This window comes from Temnothorax americanus, unplaced genomic scaffold (assembly GCF_048541705.1).
Source record: "Temnothorax americanus isolate GAGA-0224 unplaced genomic scaffold, ASM4854170v1 Scaffold15, whole genome shotgun sequence".
NCBI lineage: Eukaryota > Metazoa > Arthropoda > Insecta > Hymenoptera > Formicidae > Temnothorax > Temnothorax americanus.
Genome location: NW_027509286.1, coordinates 2,227,579 through 2,247,713, shown reverse-complemented (window position 1 = coordinate 2,247,713; position 20,135 = coordinate 2,227,579). Strand labels below are relative to the sequence as shown.

The following is a 20,135-nucleotide window of genomic DNA, read 5'->3' as shown; positions in this document are numbered from 1 at the left end:
TTGCAAATGTTTTATTTATTTATCTACCCTGAAAAAAGAAATTTGGAAAATATTTATTTTACTCAGACTTTTAATTTATTTCTTATATATACTATTGTGTTTGTGTGTAACGGGTAAAAATATGTTGTATAATTCGCACGTCATTGCTAATTAGTCGCATAGTCGTGCGATAGTAGTTGTACGACGAACTGATTTTGGAGTTTTCGTAAGCATGCTGATTAAGTTCTAATTAAGTTAATTCTAAAGTATAACATTTATATATTCGCGTTCTCATAGCCAAAGTGTGTGCCAAAAATTAACTTAACTAAGTCTTTTAAATTATGTTCTCTTTCTATTTTTCATATTGCCTATTTTATCGCGTTTTATTTTATCGAGCTTATTTTTCTCGTAATGGTGATTTAATTCCCGTGTAACAAGTAATGTAACGTAAGACGGATATTTGAGAAATCTATACCAAAAGGATGCGTTTTTGTCTGGCACTGGAACGTTAGCGATGTGCATTACATAAGACAATATGTATTTCAACCGCTAAATATTAGGATTTTAAAAGTCCCTTGTTCAATGTTTATTTTTCAGAGTAAGATTACGGCGAAACTTATTTGCCGCCTGTACGATATTATAGAATGAAAGGACAAGGAGAGATAAGCGTTTTAACTAAGAAAATGATAAAGTAAATGTTGAAAAAAAAAAAAACATTAGTGATCCGCCACCGTGGTGCGAAGTTAGTACTTGTTGGTTCCCGTTTAACGATATATATAAATGGATAAAAAGTCAAATAAAAACATTGTTGAATATTGCAAACTTATGAAAGTGTGCCAAAAAAGTGTGAGAAAATCGCGTTCTGTTGTATTTTTCAATAATTAACTCTATCACGATTAATGACACGAATATCTGCCGCCAAACATCGCGGGACACAGATCTTCATTTTTCGAGCGTCTTATACGCTCCCTACTTTTTTTCAAATCAGTCTGAAGATACAGTAATTAAAAGTAAGTAATTCGTTAAAAAAAAAAGACACTTTTTTGGGACATCTTCGAGTTTTTTGCAGATGGCTAAATTGTGCCCAATTATTTTTATACTAATTATAAGTGATTACGAGAGTCGCTAGTGAGATCTGACTGTAAGGTGCTTCCACCTTAATCGTCAGTCAAGCAGAGCGAAATTCTCGACGCAACGAAACACCCCCCGACACACGTAGATTACCGATCCTAGCTATCTAGTTCAACTTAGTTTAAGGATTGTTAATCAAGTCTAGTCAGACCAGTCTTTTCTCGTTGTCTTCGGGCGATGATCTATGAACGATAAAGAGATATCTTGGTGGCATGCATCTGTATATGTGCGTCTATGTGCATATATGTATACATATATATCTGCATATACACACATTTTTGGTGAGTGAATAAATTTCTCGCACCTGAACTGATATAAACAAAACTATTGGCAATGCTATTAACATTACTATACATACATCGATTGCTAATTATTGGCAATGTGATGAAATCTTAATACTCAGAAATATTTGCAATAATTACGCAGTAAAAAATAGGTGGAATAAATTGTAAGATGGTACAATTCACATCTACAATAGATGAATACAGAGCAATCTATCCTTCTGTGGCTTCTGTTAATATCCTTTTTCGACGGATTGTACCAAGATTTCTGATATTTGAGTGTCGAAAGTACATTCATTGTTACCGCCCGAGACAAGATTAAATAATCCTTGTCTATCGTAGAATTGTGTGTAGATTGCAAACTATAGATAATAGATAAAGATACATGACAAAAATTTTCCCATAACCCAAAAATATGATCGTTGGAGATTCAACGTTTTACAACGTAAAGACAAAATTGATATCGAAAGCTATATTTAATACATAGGAAATTCATTAGTCGTGTTTGTTCGCGTCTTTCTATCTGAATTAGAATCGTCTAGTCTAAAAAACGGCCTAAGCAGGTCGGATACATACACAAAATCTAACTCCACATTATTACATTCAAGATAGAGAATATATTTAAATCAAAAAAGGTACATATATCGTATGTATTATATATATCATATACATACATATTATACGTATGACATAATACCGATAATTTGCAATGATGTATTACGACATAAATTATAAGCCATTTACTCTCTGCAAAAAAGGGCCCTTCTTGGTCGGGACAAATAACCGATTAAACTCGTTTGTCATCCATTTTCAATGGAAGATTTATGACTTCATAAATAACATATTAAATTAAGTACAATCAAGTGGTTTTGATTAACAATTATTTAATAAAAATTACTTGAAGTTTCTTTATACACAACTTATACAATAATTTGCTTTCTATAAATTAGATTAGACCGAATTATTGCTACAGAACATGTGTGTAAGATAATATTTTCTTAAAAGTATAGAAAGTTCGATAAACGCGAAATCATATATAAAACGAAGATTTATGTTTATTTTCGTTCGTCAAAACTGATGTAGTTTTTATTCTGTCCGCCATGAGTATAATTGATTAGTTATTCATTGCATTGACTTCCGCGAATTATTCTAAAAATTAATAATAAAAATGTCGATCGATTACAACCAATGTAAATATCAATACAACGAGGCGACGCAAGCATCGTTTCGGAAATCGTAGTCTTGAAACGTTTGTGAGAATTTTGATAAAATAATTCGCGCGTGAGCCTAACATATGAGCTTCCTTCGAGATCCAACGAATTCGAGAAGACATGGAATCAAGGACCAAAGGATCGACAGAGAACTTTTTTATCCTAGTCAAGCCTTGTCCCGACCAAGAACAAGTGATTATAGGACAACCTTAGGAATGTTGAAGATCTCGTATTTATTCTACAGTTCTAGAAGATCTTTGAGTGTTATCCTCTTTCTCTCTTTCTCCGTCTTTCTCTCTTCCCATATTTATCTTCTCGTACCTAATATCTATTTTTCTCTTTGTGCTAGAAATTCATAATCTCGAGCTAAGCTCTTTCCTATATCTTGAAGAAGTCTCGAATAATCTCAATTTAGACGTCATATCGACGATCGATCTGTATCTATTCGCATTGATCTATCGACTATCTTTGAACTGAACTCACTCGATTGTCCGATATTTCACGATCACGATCGGTATTCCTGATACGAGACCTAATTGTTTGGATCATCGACTGCGAGACATAGCGCAATGAAAAATTCAATCAGCAAATATCACGGATTTTTCGCGCAAAATATCGATCGGGATTGCTCGTGAAAGAAAAAAAAAGAACGCGCGACTGCGGACCTCTCAGCTTCCACGTGCTCCTCCTCGTTGACTTTGAAAATTTCGAAAGGATCTTACACACGTCCGGGCGATCTTTCCGCTGACTCGCGTCGTCCTGGTATTTTTCCTTTCCTCATCTTTCTTTCTAAAAACGATTTACTGATAAGGGGATTCTCGTGTGTCGTCCAAATCGACTCCATGTGCCTAAAAATGTGATCAAAACACGCTGTTGTAAAATGCGACGCTCGTGCGTTGCATCGTCTAGTTTCTTGTTGTACTACTGGGATTCATCCCATTCCCGCGTATTATCATCCTTCCGTTTTCGGAGAAAGCGAATATTCTGATATTCGGCACAGATAATTTCTAGGATCGAACAGCAAGTTATATTCGATAATGTCTGTTTCAGCAATAAAATCAAAATAGACAACATTTTTTACTATGCGTAGGACAACGGAAATTTACATACATGACATTCCTCTCCAAGGAATGCTTTCTTTACCACCACAGAAACCTCTATTATTAATACAGATTTACAAATACAGTCGAATTTGCTATTTTATGGAAAAATTTATAAATCCGTGTTTGTGTGTTAACATATAAACACGAGCAAAAAATAACAATTTTGTTAAAAATACAGCGACGAAATTGAAAATTATTACAAGCATGTTTTTCTAATTAGTATGAAAGAAAATCAAGTCTCTACGTCTAATTACGACGCAACGGACGAAATTTTATGCGCGTTATAAAAGTACAATGTTAATCCAACAATAAATTTTAATTTTTTCAGAAGAGACAGTTGTAACGTTTTTTATACTTTTTTTTTATCAATTGATGCGAAAGTAAAATTGAAGATAGTAACATGTTTTCCACGTGTCACGTGGCAGAAAAACTTACGAGAATAATTCCGGGGCTAAGTGGTTGCATTTATCTGTTGTAATTTTTCATATATACGTATACGCGCAGAATGCGATCGACGTTGTTATATACGGTGATTAATGCAGCGTAACATTCGACCCCATACGAAATGTGAAAGCGAACGGAATGTGTCTTCCAAGTTTTCCATGTTATCGAAGCAGAGTAGAGCTAAAGTGCAGCACGAGAGAGGAGAATTCTGTTCTTCGCGCGATTTTGCGATTAGATATGCGAGAGCAAAACGGGATATATACCAGTGAAGGAAAGACTGAAAATAGACAAAAAACAGTGGGAAGGAAAGTGCGAGGTGAGAGGTATACATTTGTTATTAACGCGTGGACAATGCGAAACACACGTGCGACTGTCTCATCGATCTGTGTTACAACTGTCCTCTCGCATGTCGACTAGAAATTTTCCATTTACAATTTCTCAAGTCGTGAAATTAAATTCTGAATATAGTATGCCACTTACGTTAACGATTATGTCTGATTATTTTAAAAAATCTTACAGTTGCAAAGTTCGTCTATTAAAATTAATTTAATGGATTGATATTTAATAACATCGTCACGGAAGTTCCAAAATAGTTACTTTCAAATAAAATAGGACAGACGACGATGGCGATCGTAGCGAATTTAAGGCACATAGCAATTTAATAATGACGTTGATGAAATTAATGGTAATTTCTGTCGCCCTGCGAGACGTAAATGAGAAACGAATTATATATATATATATATATATATATAAAATTAATTCGCACGCATTCGCGTTTATCTTGCGATTTTTGTGCCAATGTACGTGAGGCCAGCTATTATGCAATACTCGAGTCATCGTGCAAGCCAATGAAGAATGGCTGTACACAAGATGCCTATAGAATTATTTTGAAGTCACCTTATATATAGATATAAGAAAATAAAGAACTCTATATATATATATACATATATATACATATATATGTATACTATACAGAGATGAAAAAGCAAAGATTCTATATACATATATTATATATATACACGTATATAAATACACGTAGCACACGCGCAACTATATATGTAAATATGCATTATAATACATATATATATATATATATATATATATATATATATACGTGTATGATTTTGGACACGCGGGCGAAACAAGTCCAAAAGGGCAACGCGAAACCAAAGAGATACCTCTAGTTGTTAAGGTGATTGATGATAATAATTAGTACGTAAGCGTTTTGGCTCCTCTCCTTTGTTGGGAGCTCTTCCGGTTACATAACTATATGAATAGAGGACAAAAAATATAACGGAAATTCCACCTAACACCACAGTGTAGCGATTTTTCATACCGCGACATTTTAACAGTATAAAAAAGATTGACGTGTCAGTGTTGTAAAATGATCATAAATTGCAATTTTCCTATATGTATTTTGTTTTAAGAGTGCTCGTACGTTACGACTCTACATAAAAATGTTCGAATAATTCCCGTATTCTCCGCTCTCCTTTTCGCAAATCTATGGTACAAGTGGTGTTATGCAGAATTCGCGTTAAAAAATGGCGATACAATATTACTGAATAAACGGCCGAGAAAAAATGCGTAATATTGTTCATTAATGTAATATGTCCGAGATATATCTACGATTTAATTAATCCCATTAGATCATGGGTTGATGGCGCTTATGTCCATTTCTACTAATATAAATTAACTTTAATCGCGGTTTAACATATACTTTTCATCTTTTTCTAGTTCTTAAAACTAGAGAAACATAAAAGGTGTGAGTTAAACCAAGATCAAAGTTAGTCTGCATTAGTAAAAACAGTTATTAGGCCCAGTTGCATCAACGTCGTGTAGCTTTAAGCTTAGCTTAACTCACTCTTCATCTCTTTTTAAATATCCCCTTTAGAAAGAGACGAAGAGTGAGTTAAGCTAAGGTTAAAGTTATGCGACGTTGGTGCAACCGGGCCTTACACTTACATTACTCAATTTCATGTTTTTTTTTTTTTATACCTATCTATGCTTTTCGTATGTAATATCTATGTATTTTACATTATATGATTTGATTGATGATTGTTTATAATATCAAACGCGGCCTGCATAGTATTGCCGACTTTTGCTTTACATGCATACAACTTATTTACGAGCATTATATGTGTAAAGTCCCCCCATTATAAGATAGGCTCTTAATATGCGATAGCGAGGTCTCTGCTAAACTAATAGGTTCTATTTGTTGGTTCCATCATGAACTTATTGCCCTTGGAGTAAAACCTATTTAGTGGAAAATTCATTATTCGATCGTGTGTGTGTGTGTGTGTGTGTGTGTGTGTGCGCGCGCGCGCGCGCGCGCGCACTCGCCTACTACAGTTTTCAGTTCTGCAGATAAACTTTCGGCAATCACGCAAAATAGATGTGGTATCTCATAATAGGGGACTTTCCTCTATATTCCTTTTAATTTACTTTTGTGAGCAGTTTAAATCATATATAATTATCACCAATTGTGAGTGTATAATTAATAATCGTTGTGTTAGCGAGAGAGAGAATACTCGACAAATAATAAAGAAATAAATTTAATTATTCAGCCAGATAGATTTCGTTCACGTGGCGTGCTAAATTTTTATCGTCAATTTATCTTTCCCTATTATTTTATAACTTCTACAATACCTTGTTCCTTTGTCATATGTGATTTGCGATTATTTAGTAAAATTGATTAATTTTACTTTATATCCACACAATATTCCAAATTTTCCATTTGAAATGATGATTTTATCTCACCAGTTTATTTCTCTCTATTAATTTTAATTGATTGTATGTGGTGGGTTGTATGGTTTTCAGGAAATCATTTCTTGTATGGAACATATTGTACAGGAACGTTTAATGTACAAGTTTGTGTGAAATAAACAATTTTACTCCTTTTGTCGATGAAGAAATTATCGCATAGACTTGAAATATATATATATTTTTTTGTATTAAGTTTCTTGTGTCACAAAACTTTCCATTATAAATTTAATAAATTTCTAAAACTATATATATATATATATATATATATATATATATATAGTTTTAGATATATATTATAAGGAAATATATCTCCATATATATCTCCAATATGTATACATATATGGAAAAATTGTGATAAAAAAAATTTAGTACAAAATAATTACAAAATATCGTAAATTTGCATTTATATTTATATATAATTGTTTCATGTCGCGTAAAGTGAATTACATCAGAAAATAATATGTGAAACTAATATATATATATATATATATATATATATATATATATGTTACAAATAAACCGAATATCCTTATACATGCAATATCTTTTTTAAACAGATATTTATCCATCTTAACTGATTTACGTTATAACTTCCTGTTCTTATCGTACTGACATGTTTTTCGTATTCTGTATTTTCAGGTCGAAGGCAGTGTAATTGTGGACGTCGTTTCAAGAGAGATTTTTCTCTCTACTGTCATCTACAACACGAATGCGGATCGAAATATCATTGTGGATATTGCTCATTTGAATCATCAAAATTGCGTGACTGGTATAGCCACGTAAAAAGAGTGCACGGCCATGAAATAAAAACGAGCAATGATTAACAATATTCACCGAAATTGTTATTAAATCAAAACCATTTTTTTTGTTTCTTTTTCATTATTCACTGAAATTGTTATTAAATCAAAACCATTTTTTTTTTGTTTCTTTTTCATTATTCACTGAAATTGTTATTAAATCAAAACCATTTTTTTTTGTTTACTGCTCAAATGTAAAATGTAACATTTCGGAATACGTCTCGTATATTTCACATGTGTTTCAGAATTTGCTTGTCTTAAAATAGCATTTACAATAATCTTTCTTCATTTAAAAATAAAATTTTTATGCACAAGGTATTTTCTCTTACCTTAAAGCTATTATCTAAACAAATAAAATGTCCGACAACCGTCTTTAATTGAGGCTTTTTGCTTTTGAATGTCAATTTTTATTAGTAATGCGACGATGTGCGAACTATTTTTATATATGTTTCAAATAAATAAAGTGTGATCTCATGCATCTATTAAATTACTTTATATTAACAATTCTTCAGTAATGCAGCAGCTTCCCGTATGATCTCTCGATTTTAAGAATAAAATCTTCGAATAATAGATTCTTCATCCCAATTACTTTGCGCTTGTAAGATATCTAATGGTTATTCTCACGCGCACGGACCTATTTGATTGTAGGCCGCCAGCGTCGTCATCATCATCATGATCAGGATAAAAACAAGCCCTTCAGTTGCAACCGCTGCGGCAGAAAATACAAATGGAAGACGTCTTTACATTGTCATCAAAGGGACGAATGCGGTAAGGAGCCGCAGTACAAGTGCTACTATTGCCATTACAAGACGAAAATACGATCGAATTGGATTCGCCATGAGAGAACTCACACAAATCCTAAACCCGGGCGCAAACTGTCTAAGATTTTAATAGCGTTGTAAATAATGTTTTAAATTAAAAAAAATATATAAAAAATGGGTCCAGTTTTATAATCACTGAAAAATTTTAATCACATTTTAATTGTATTTCAATTGTAAAAACAACAACAATGTATGAAGAATTAATTGTTAGAGATAGATTTTTCGTATGTCATGAATGAGTAAACAGAAGACTTTAAATGTATCCGCAATCTAAATAGCTTCGGAAAATTTAATATTATACAGTTTTATATCTGTGTAACAGATGGACATACAATACTATTCTGTATAGATATAAAATTGAAAAAAATTATTACACAACCATAATTTTTTAATTTATCCAGGATAGATACATATATACGCGAAAATGAACAATAATTCTCGTTAAGAGCAATTATGCACAGCAATACTTAAATTATCAAGCTTATACAATATAAAACATTAATCTGAAATATATACACATTTAATATGTAGAGAGTGTAGAAACTTAACAATCTTGGCCAAAGATTTAAGTAATTATTAACTATTTAAGCTACACAGAAGTATATGTGTTATATTATAAGCCGATGATTCTCCGATACAATTTTTAGTCATTTTTTATGCTTATTGTTTATACTAGATTTTCGTAAACTCCTAAATTTATGAATGTTAGAATAATATATGTTCTAGTACCTACGCATTACACGTTACCTCAAAATTAATATGAGTTATTTTCTTGTCATAATATTAATATCCTGAATATTTTACGAGATATAGCCTATGCATCAATTATTATGAAGTTTAATGACTCATTATCATATGTCTGTTAATATTGATGTCTTAGGATAACGACTTAGGCTGCGTTCGTCCTGACGCTTTTAGAGTGATGCCTACAGCGCTGAAAGCGTCAAGACGAACCCAGCCTTTAGTAAAGCGATTACTTTACTCTTTTCCCGAAAATTATTAAGTAATTAAGAAAAAACATTATGCTAGGCCCACAGATGTCTATACTTGATTAGATCGCTTCTTTGTTTTGGCTATGGAAAAACTGTGATCGGCTGGCAGTTATATTACCTATAACTTAATAGCGGCGGTACGTGTGTGTGTGCGTATGTGATACCCGGGGGACATGTGTTAGTGATCACATACGCACTGACACACCGCTTTAGTTGTAGGTAACGCGGAAATCCCGCCGAGACACACTTTTTTTGACGGAGTTAGTGATGTAGGTAAGTATAGACATCTGTGGCTAGGCCATGAGTTCAACGTGTTCATAATAACATGTACAAATACATAAATCATTGTTTGATTTATACATGATAATTTGGTTTGTTATTCATAAACAATTTTTAGGAAGCTGAATTGTGTACTTATACTTATATTTTCTAAATATATCTTTTAGAAAAATGGCAGAGAAAAGTTATTGGCTTGTATTATAATGTAGGTTAATATCATATGTATTTGAAAGAAAAATTACCTTTCGAAAAATTAAATATAAAACATTTAAAAACTAAGATTGATGTTAAAATCGAGATTGTTTTTTTCGCAATATGTTTGTAAGTTATAATTTCATAAATCAAAATTTAATATAGTGTAGGATTTAAAAATAGCTATTAAAACCGCACAATAATATTAAAATAAATTTAGTTAAATATATCTGTGATTTTTGGTGTAAGCAGTGTAGCTGCGTAAATTGATAAAGAGTGCAACATTTTCTTTATCAGGTAACTTATCATGATATTAATAGAGACTGTAATATTAAGGCAGATCACAAAATGATTCGATTTCATTGTTACGATATTCGAATGCAAAAATATATCTTGACCGGTTACATTTCTTTTTATTGTGATGGTAAAAATAAGAAGAGATATCTGTGTATGCAAATATAAAAATTTGACAACAATATTTATTATCTTATTTCTTGTTTAATGAAACTATTATATTTTTCTATTATTAATTTTTATTTACATCTCTCCTATTTACTCCCTTCAGAAATTCTTGAAAATAAAATATACGATAAGCTATATCTTAAAGATTATGAGGAATTATAAAAAAAATTTTGTAAAAATGCGTAGCACAAATTTGTTTCAAAAACGTTCGTAATCTTTACTTTATTCTATATCTATATTGCAAAATTGTTCCCTCGATTTTATGCAAACTTTCGGTATTTGTTCCATTTGATATTTGTCACAGAAATATTAATTGTGATGTGATATCGTCACTAAAACTTGATGACTTTAATTTCCGCTTCGTTGATTCACAGGTTTAAAAAAATTAAAATAATTAATAAAATTATTAACAACTTTCTTACAATATCTATTTGTATCGCTGTTATACGACATAGTTATATATTTCTTTGTTTATTTTTTAGATAAACTTAAACTTTATCTGTAGTTTTTTTCTATACAGCGTTGATTTCTGTACCAGATTTCTGTATGCATGCGATTTAATTGCGATCATAGATTGCGACATATATAATGCATCTATGCGCTTTAATGACAGCTAAGGAGCAGTTCTTTTTCGTCGTGCTGCACATAAGTCTTTGGTAAGTAGGAGAAAGCGCGAGTGTGTAACTGATCTGATCGATCGATTACCTTTTTTTCAGGTGATGCCAGGCATGCCAGCGGAAAACCGGCCTGGTGCAGGGTGAATTTACATCAACAAATCTGTCTGACAATGAGATCTACGCAACGACTACGACAATGCGGTCAAAGTTGTGCGCAGCTTTTATATACGTTTTGATGAATCATATATCATATGACTGACTATACCTGTATATAATTTTAAAGTTAAGACTTGTAATTAAGTAAATACTTTGTCCTATGATTGTTTTTTATGATTAAATAAATATAAAATTTATTAAACTGCACGCAATTATATATTGTGATTTTATAGTAAAATCTAGTAATATGGTGCGGCGTTGTCAAGATAAAATATTTTGTAAGTAATATGCTTGTAAGAAACGCACAATTAAGAATAGGTGCGTGTTAATCAATGTGGTGATGATAATCAATATGGTGATTTCGCTTCTTAAAATTTTTGTGATTAAAACATGGTGGAGGATTTCATAGCTTTATAACCATTTATATTTTTTATATTATCCTGAATATGTTTACCCAGTCCTTTTCGATATTTTGATACGTACACTGAGAAAAAAATTGTTTGCATATTAGTAAATATTAGTTTGCATACAACTGTGGGTCCATTTAGTAAAATGAAGAAAATTTTCCTTTTTATTAGTATATATATATCTTTTTCAGTGCACACACATATACTAATAAAAAGGAAAATTTTCTTGGCATACTCATTGACCGGTGAACGTTTCAGCGAATTAATGTGTGTTAATGCTGAACGTTATTCATTCTCACATGTTATGACTTTTACAACCAAGTTTTTTTTACCTGGGTCTGAAGCAGTCAAACGATTTCCGCGATTTATTTGATTGCCATTAATCTCTTTGTCGTTTTCAGTTATCAAGTATACAATGACTGGCAAATCGATGTCTCAGAAATCGTTCGTCTGCGAACTCTGTGGTAAGAGCTACGTTTGGAAGGTCTCTCTGACTCGACATATACGAGAAGAATGTGGTAAACCGCCACAATTCAGATGCAAGTACTGTGGAAAGCTATTTAAGCAACGCAGCAGCTTTCAACGGCACTCGAAGAGGCAGCACGTCACCTACCAGAAGATATAGCGATCTCCGCGAAAACATACAAAGAAAATAAAGCTCGAAAAGTCAAGATCAATCGATTGAGAAGAAACGGAAAATTGATATCCAGTTACGCTGGATGTGGCGATCAAGAGAAAATGATTTTCTTGAAATGATCTCTTCTAAAGAAGGTAAAAAGAAAGGCTATGAAGAAAAAGTATGCACAACATCGAAGATGGGGAAAAAAGTTTATATCGAAAAGAAGTCTCACATATTATTTATTCTCTTTAAATACATAAAGAAGAAAATAAGAGAAAGCGCTTTTTTGTGTATTTATCAAAATAAATGATCAATTATCCTTATAGACTCAAAAACCTCAAGTATTAACTGTTAACTTTATTTTTTACTTACTTTTATTTTTATATAAAATTGTTTAAAATAATTGAGTTTAATTATATTTAGTTGAGCGTTATTGTCCCTTTTCCTTTTTTGTTTCATTTGTTACAGATATTATAAAATATTTTTATCATCACTATAAAAGAAATATACAACAATACATCGAATTAATCTTTTTAATAATCGAATTCTTACTCGCTCTCAATGTTTCTCATATGGATCCTTGAACCATTAAGCTATAATAAAAATACCTACGTTTGTTACCTAAATTCGTTTTATGTCACCTGCAAATCCGTTAATAACTCGGAAGATTGGTCGTGGAGATATTCGAACAGTCCTTATCAAAGAATATAAGAATCATTGTCATTCGTTGGTTCTTTGTTCATATCTTTGTTTATGTTTTGAGTTTCGTCTTTCCTAAAAAGAACTTTCCTGAAGTCACGATAAAGTCACGGGACTCTCATTGTGATTCTCGAGATGCATTTTTCAAGCATCGTGAAGCGATGCTCTGAAGAGGAAAAAGTTATAAGTTTCGAAGATTTCGATTTAAAGAATTACTTCCACCTAGTTTTTGTCCGATTATTTCTTGTCTTCTTAATGACTAATAACTGGCTCTCCTATTATTGAACTTTTTTGGCTGACTCGTAATTTTTTCATGTGCTTCACAGGCGAAAAGGAAATTGCAGACGAAGAAACGATACCAAAGCCGACAGTTCGCGTTCATAAATGTCTTACATCAGAAGCAATATCTATAAGAATCTTCTTATAGATGTTGCTTCTGCACGACAATTTACGCAACTTCTATCCTGCGTTTACGTAAAAAATAAATCTCGACCCATTCTCCCGGAAAGATCATCAACGATATCTGATCTACTTTTTCATTTTTTTAGATTGGATCGTAAAATATGCTTCCATCACATAAATCATAGATTTATTTTATGAAAATTGCAGGTCACATTTGTATCAACAAAAATATTTGAAAAAAGAGTTGTAAATAAAGGCATGATGGATAAAGCAACATTTCAGTCATAATATTATACCATTTATTTCCTCTGCCACTTGAAGATTAACAGGGATGCCGGCGAGACAGAAATTCTACATAGGAAAACATCTGGAAGACTAACTTTAATTTTATCAATTAATTATCTCTCTTATTAATGCAATTTTCAGTAATGTCGTAATACGCGTATGGAGAATTAACAGTACTAACGCCGCGGAATATAGAAACCTTCCGATAGTTTTCACATATTAATTTACATTCATGGTGATTCTACCGCGGGCTTCAGGTTCGAAGAGATTCATCCATGCTTTTAAAGCTCACGCACGCTTCCTCTTCCGTTTCGCTTCGTCAAGACTAAACCTGATAACTTATTCGTTTCCGTTCTATAAATTTCAGCCAAGCCGTTCCCTTGCCACAAGTGCAAAAGGAGCTACAAGAACAAAGGAAGTCTGAAACGCCATTTGGAAGTCGAGTGCAACAAGCCTCCGAAACACTATTGCATACCCTGCGCAAAGGGTTTTAAGCAGAAATGCAACTACCAACGTCACGCTGAAACCGTCCATGGCAAGATTTCCTCTCGCGGGAATCGCGTCGCCGGCGGCGGCGTCGCATTACCAAAGAGCGGCTGGAAACACAACCCTCACATGTATTCGGAACTTGGGCCGCCGTGTTACTTCGAGGACAAGGCACCACCCGTGGCAATCGTGAGCGCCCACACACACTCACACTCTCTTACTCGCAACCGCGACCCGGACTCGCATAAAAAGCGAAAGCTCAGTTCACAGAGAAATTACCCGTTTAATCACAATTTGTCTACAGATTCGACACCGCAGGCAAATATGTTCGAAAGCTCGGGACCGAATCTCCATGGCGTTATTTGTGAACAGCAGCTCATTGTCATGGATCGCGACACGATGATTCGGTACGGAGCGTCGGCGTAACAGCTGCTCCTGAAGATGAGCGAGCAACTCTGAAGATTTGCTATTTAGAGATAGATTAGATAGTCCTTGCTATTTGACAGAGAGGGTCCACTACACTGAAACAAAAAATACTTAGATCTAAGAAAATATTTTTTCACACATAGTACCAATGGCTTATTTACTTAATATAATCACATATTTACATATATATATATATATATATATATATATATATATATATATTTAGAATTAGATATCTTTACTTAAATTAAATAAAGGTCGGTAAGGAGAGAATATTTAGCCTGGCATATGCGGACGATGTGGTGATTATAGCGAAGAATAAAGAAGCTATGGAGGATATAATGGCCTCTCTAAAGAAGTATTTGAAACGAAAAGATTTAATTTTGGATAGTGAAAAATAAAAAATCCTGGTGTTTGAGAGAGGGAGAAGAAAAAGGAAGCGAAGATCTTGGAGATGGGGCAATGCGGAAATCGAAGAGGTCAAAGAGGTCAAATATTTAGGATATATGTTTAGAAAGAATGCGGAGCATAACAAACACATAGACGAATTAGTTAAGAAGGAAGGGTTCGCGATGCGTCAGGCTTGGGGGTTTGGAGAGAGAAATTTTAGTAATAGTTTTAAGAAGAAAATGTGGCTGTTTGAAAGGCTAGTCGAAAGTGTGATATCTTATGGTGCTGAAATTTGGGGTATGAAGGAATGGGGCTGGATATCTGGACGCCGAACTATATTATTTATGTGGAAACTATGAGAGACAAACTCCTTTTAAAGACCGTTTGTAGGGCTCTAAACTTTGAAGAGAAAATTGAGACCGGATGCGTGCGTGCCGGTGAACTTCGTTAAATTGGAGCGGCGTTATTGTTGTTGATGTAGGTCCATTTCGTGGCCATATAAGCTGAAATAAAACTTATTTTTCTATCTATCTATCTATCTATCTTGTGGCCACAAGATGCCACAAGACATTTACTTAAATTAAGTAAAAATATCTAATTCTAAATATATATATATATATATATATATATATATAAATATGTGATTATATTAAGTAAATAAGCCATAAGCCATTGGTACTATGTGAAAAAATATTTTCTTGGATCTAAGTATTTTTTTTTTTCAATGTAGAAGAAAATATAATCGTCTGGAAGATGTATTGTATCTTGCGTTAAATTGCGGACTGATTAGAGTCTAACAATAAATAATTCTGTAGAACTTCAAGGGAACTATAAGGCGTTGCGATATTTTAAAAGTATATATGAGATTTAAGAATATAATGATTTGAATTATTACTTGCCATATTTTATAGTGATTGTGATGTAGCGACTCTTTGTGCTTTACTTCGATCCATTGTACATATAAATATCGAAAAATATTGATGAGAAATTAAATATTGAAGAATATGTAAAATTTCTGATTGACTGTTGATTGTTTGTATCATTATATTGAAAACTATATTTTGTAAAGACTGATGCGGAATAAGTAATTGGGTATCTTCTTTTTTTGAATTGACGCGACGGCTCAAGAGATGTCGTAAATAGACTGCGAGTTGAAGACATTTCGATATAATTTGTTAAGATATAAATAACGTTGAAGATGTAAGAAGAATATTGATAACGCACATTGAAGAATAAATATATGCGTGCGGCTGTAGGAAGAATGCGGTTACAATCGACGCACTTTTCGCGAAGAGCTTTTAAGCGTAGGAGAGTGACTAATTAACCATCAGCTTCCGTCGAGATCGAGAATGGTACTTCGCGAAATTCATAGTTTTTGCCCTATTATGCTATTACATTCATTAGTTTATAATTAGCATTTCCTTTCCTGCATACAGTGGCAGATTTATCGGTGACCTAATGAAACCTAAGCTTCACAATATCAAGATGCGCGATATGTATTGATATGGATCTATTACCTAAAATATTTCAATTTTTTTATCTTGAAAATGTATGTCTCAATTATTTTAGTAAATAAAAAAATTATTTCCATAAAATTAAACCCATTGTCGAAATTAATAATGCCTCGATGATTGATCCGAAAAAAAATGCTGTGTGAATCCGACAAACCAAGTTGGCTCACAGTTTTTCAATGTTCATATCGAAAAGACGGTATATATTGCCAGTCACGGTCGATTTAAAATTACTTTAATTGTTATTCTATAATTCTATATACTGGCGAAAGAAATTTATTATTCTGTTTAAAAAAATTATGTTAATTAAAATACAATTTATATTATTTCTTTTATCTATTATCTATGTATCTATTTTTGGAAAAAATTAATTCTTATTAAGTTTGTTACAATAAATAACTGTTATATACATATATAGAGATATTTATACAAACAGAATCTTTTTTAAAAAAGAGCTTTCTATATAAATATTAGTTTCGATCAAAGATATAAATCCGCCACTGTTATAATATAAGACATTAGTTTATTCGTTGATTGAATATAAGGTTGCATAATAAATACACTGTAATCTCACTGGTAAAGGGTTTTTGTAATTAAACTGTCATAATATAAAAAGATATTAGGATATCCTAGCATATAAAAATATTGTATTCCTCCTATGAGGATTATATCGCTTGACTTTATTAATCGAAATGGAGATTTAATCGCAAATGAGCTAAGCTAATGATCTCGAGATCGACGGCTGAATCGCTGGAAGATCTCTATTCGCTAAATTCGATTTTGTGATCGCGAAAATTCTGTGATAAGTTGACTAATTCTTGTAATTTGGACGTTAAATGAAAGATACATCGAGACCTTAGTTATACGAGACCCCGTTTACGGTGTTTTATTGTAGTTTATTATAATTTTGTTATAATTGTTAGTCCATGTGTGTGTACGTGATAATAAAATTATAATAAAATTATATTATATGCGTATTATAAATTAATACGCGCAGTTGAATAATTGAAGGTTTCACATCCTATAACGAGGGTTCTGTAAATAAGATGATTTGCGAACGAGAACATTGCCTGAAGATACGACTAAGAAGACTTGGAAGATCATGTTCGAGATACACATAATCATCATCGAAACTAACAAAATCAAAGTGTCACATGCTTTTTTTTTTTTTTTTTTTTAAATATTATGCGATTAAGAGACAATACTACAAGAGTGTTTTACATGAAACAATAGACAAATATTTTTCGAGACCTAAGCCTTTTATTATATTTTATTAAGTAAAAAGTTCTTCGGCTTGCGCTAAACGCGCCTTTTCTATGAATTGTCGAGACTAACACTGTCAGTCATAAGCATTTTTGAATCCAAGTAGTTTGATTCAATGAGACCAATTGAAGATAAGTTAATGACTCAAACTCAACTGATCCGCATAAATAACGCATCGCGAAGATCACGAGCAGTTCATATCTGCTGAATGCTGAAGGTATATCGTGCGCATTAATCAAAGTTCGAATTTTGCTTTCAGGTAAAAAGAAGCGGTTGTCGCGGAATGCGTTTACTTACTCCGAACAGTCCAAACCGTACCCCTGCCTTAGATGTAAAAGGAGAGGTTACACCAACAAGAGCACCTTAAACCGTCACCTGCGAGAGGAATGCGGCCAGCCGCCGCTATTGTGCCCCTACTGTAAGAAGCCGATTCATCAACGATCCAACTTCAAACGTCACATACGGAAGGTTCACCCTGGATGTCCAGTGTGATTTCGATTGATTCACTGATCGACCGGCCGCGCAACTGCGCGATCAAGGCTTTTTGATCATTATATAAAATAAATTAGCCCTTTTAAATTACTCATTTTTAGATATTTTTAATTTGTCTTAGAAATTTATTATCCATTTTATTTGTTATGGTTTATATTTTGACAACATTTCAGTCAAATGTTTGTTGAGGAAATATTTCTAGTAATTTTCTAGTTTTTTTTTTTGAAATTGTTGTTAAACCACTGGACTGGTTCGTTTTAAATAAAAATTTTGAAATATTTCGACATGTAGAAAAATTAAAATTATTGAAGTTTTTATGGAAATCTTTAATTTATTTTGATAAAAAGACGCAGAGATATCTAAAATCTCAGAGTTCTCTTATAAAATTGTTGAATACTATAAATCTTAATTAGTTCTGAAATGAATATTTAAAAAAGTGTACTTGGCGTTTTTTCGTACAAAGATGGCAAAGGCAGCATTAGGTGAAGTCACCGAGAAATGTTAACCCTCAGTTACCTTACGTTTTTACACCCCGATATTACCTCACCAGGGTCTGAGAGACCCCTATGCCGTTTTCTCCAGCTTGTATCTTCAAGACAAATGCATCAATTTGAAGTCTTTTTTTTAATCGATGCGTCTTTTAAAGATCTACAAGACTGTGCAAGTTAGATTATTTCAAGTTAAAAAATATAAATGTTATTTAAAAAAAAAAGGAAGACGTGTTTTTCTGAAAAAGCGAAACAGTTTGCTTTTTTTTCAAATTGATGTAGTACTGACTAAAAAAAGATACAAGGGTTTCATGAATGTTTTAAAAACCCTGCACGTTTTAACAATGTGCAGGGTCTCTCAGACCCAGGTGAGGTAACTGAGGGTTAATTGTTGTATAGAATTTATTCTCGGAAAAATTTATCTGCTTTTACTTATAATTGGTTATTTATTTATTTTGCAATTACTGGATTAAGTTTAGAATGCTGAGTATCAAAGTTAGTATCGAAAACGTTCGTAAATTGACACTCGAAGAGTAATGATGTACACAGCTTATGATAGTAATAATGATAATAATAACACACACACAATAATAACTTTCCGTACCATTGTAAAAATTTTCCATTCAATTTATCTGTGAGAATGTTAATCTCTCGAAGCCCTTTATACAGCCGCTTCATAATCGATATAGTGCACAAGTGTGGGAATATTTAATTTTTTTATCATTACACTGTTTTTGTTCAGACATAACTGCGTATAATAATCTTGAACTTAATGTTGCTAATAATGAAGCCAGGGAGTAATTTCTAATTTTAATGGACTATTCGTGTTGCTTATATACATAATATTGTTATTTTTGTATAAAAGAAAAAGAAAATAAAAGCACAAGCATTGTTTATAATGAGCAATTTGTACTCATTAATTCATAATGCCTCACAATGATCAATATCCTTTTCTATTATGATACATTTTTATTATACATCCGTTATGACCAAAAAAGAATTTTCATGTACAATTTACCATATTCAAATATTGAACTAATATGGGCTGCATTCATCGCTCATTAAATGTAAAACAAGGATAGAATAAGCAAATAGCGCTAATAGCGCGTTCCCCGAATGCAGCCATGTTATTACTGATTTAACGTGTTATCTACCACGTGATGATACATTTGTTTCATGTATTGTATTTCAGATTGTTAAATTGCATAACGTATCTTTTGTATAACATGTACCTACTTTTTAGAACACTTATCGATATAACATTAATTAAATAGTTAACACACAAGATTGATTAATATTATGATAGTTAACCCTAGCTAGCCACACTTATTTTCGAGTCCTTAATTCGCCACACTCCGGTCCATGAGACCACCCGATTTTGTCGCATTGTCATTTTCATTCCAATTAATATTTTTAAGTTTGTGCTATAGAAATTGGAA

At 32.4% G+C, this 20,135-nt stretch overlaps 1 protein-coding gene across 3 annotated transcripts in view; it reads left to right on the top strand.

Annotated features, from left to right (window-relative positions):
• LOC143895167 (uncharacterized) overlaps positions 1-20,135 on the top strand; it is a 216,520-nt gene that overhangs the window by 191,480 nt on the left and 4,905 nt on the right. The window contains exon 7 of one of the 3 annotated variants that reach the window (XM_077402112.1): positions 12,037-13,545. The exons of the other annotated variants lie outside the window; for them this stretch is intronic. Within the exon in view, the coding sequence (XP_077258238.1) occupies positions 12,037-12,260 (224 nt within the window). The 3' untranslated portion in view covers positions 12,261-13,545. Of the gene's footprint in view, positions 1-12,036; positions 13,546-20,135 lie in introns of those variants that run through there. 3 annotated transcript variants of the gene reach the window in all.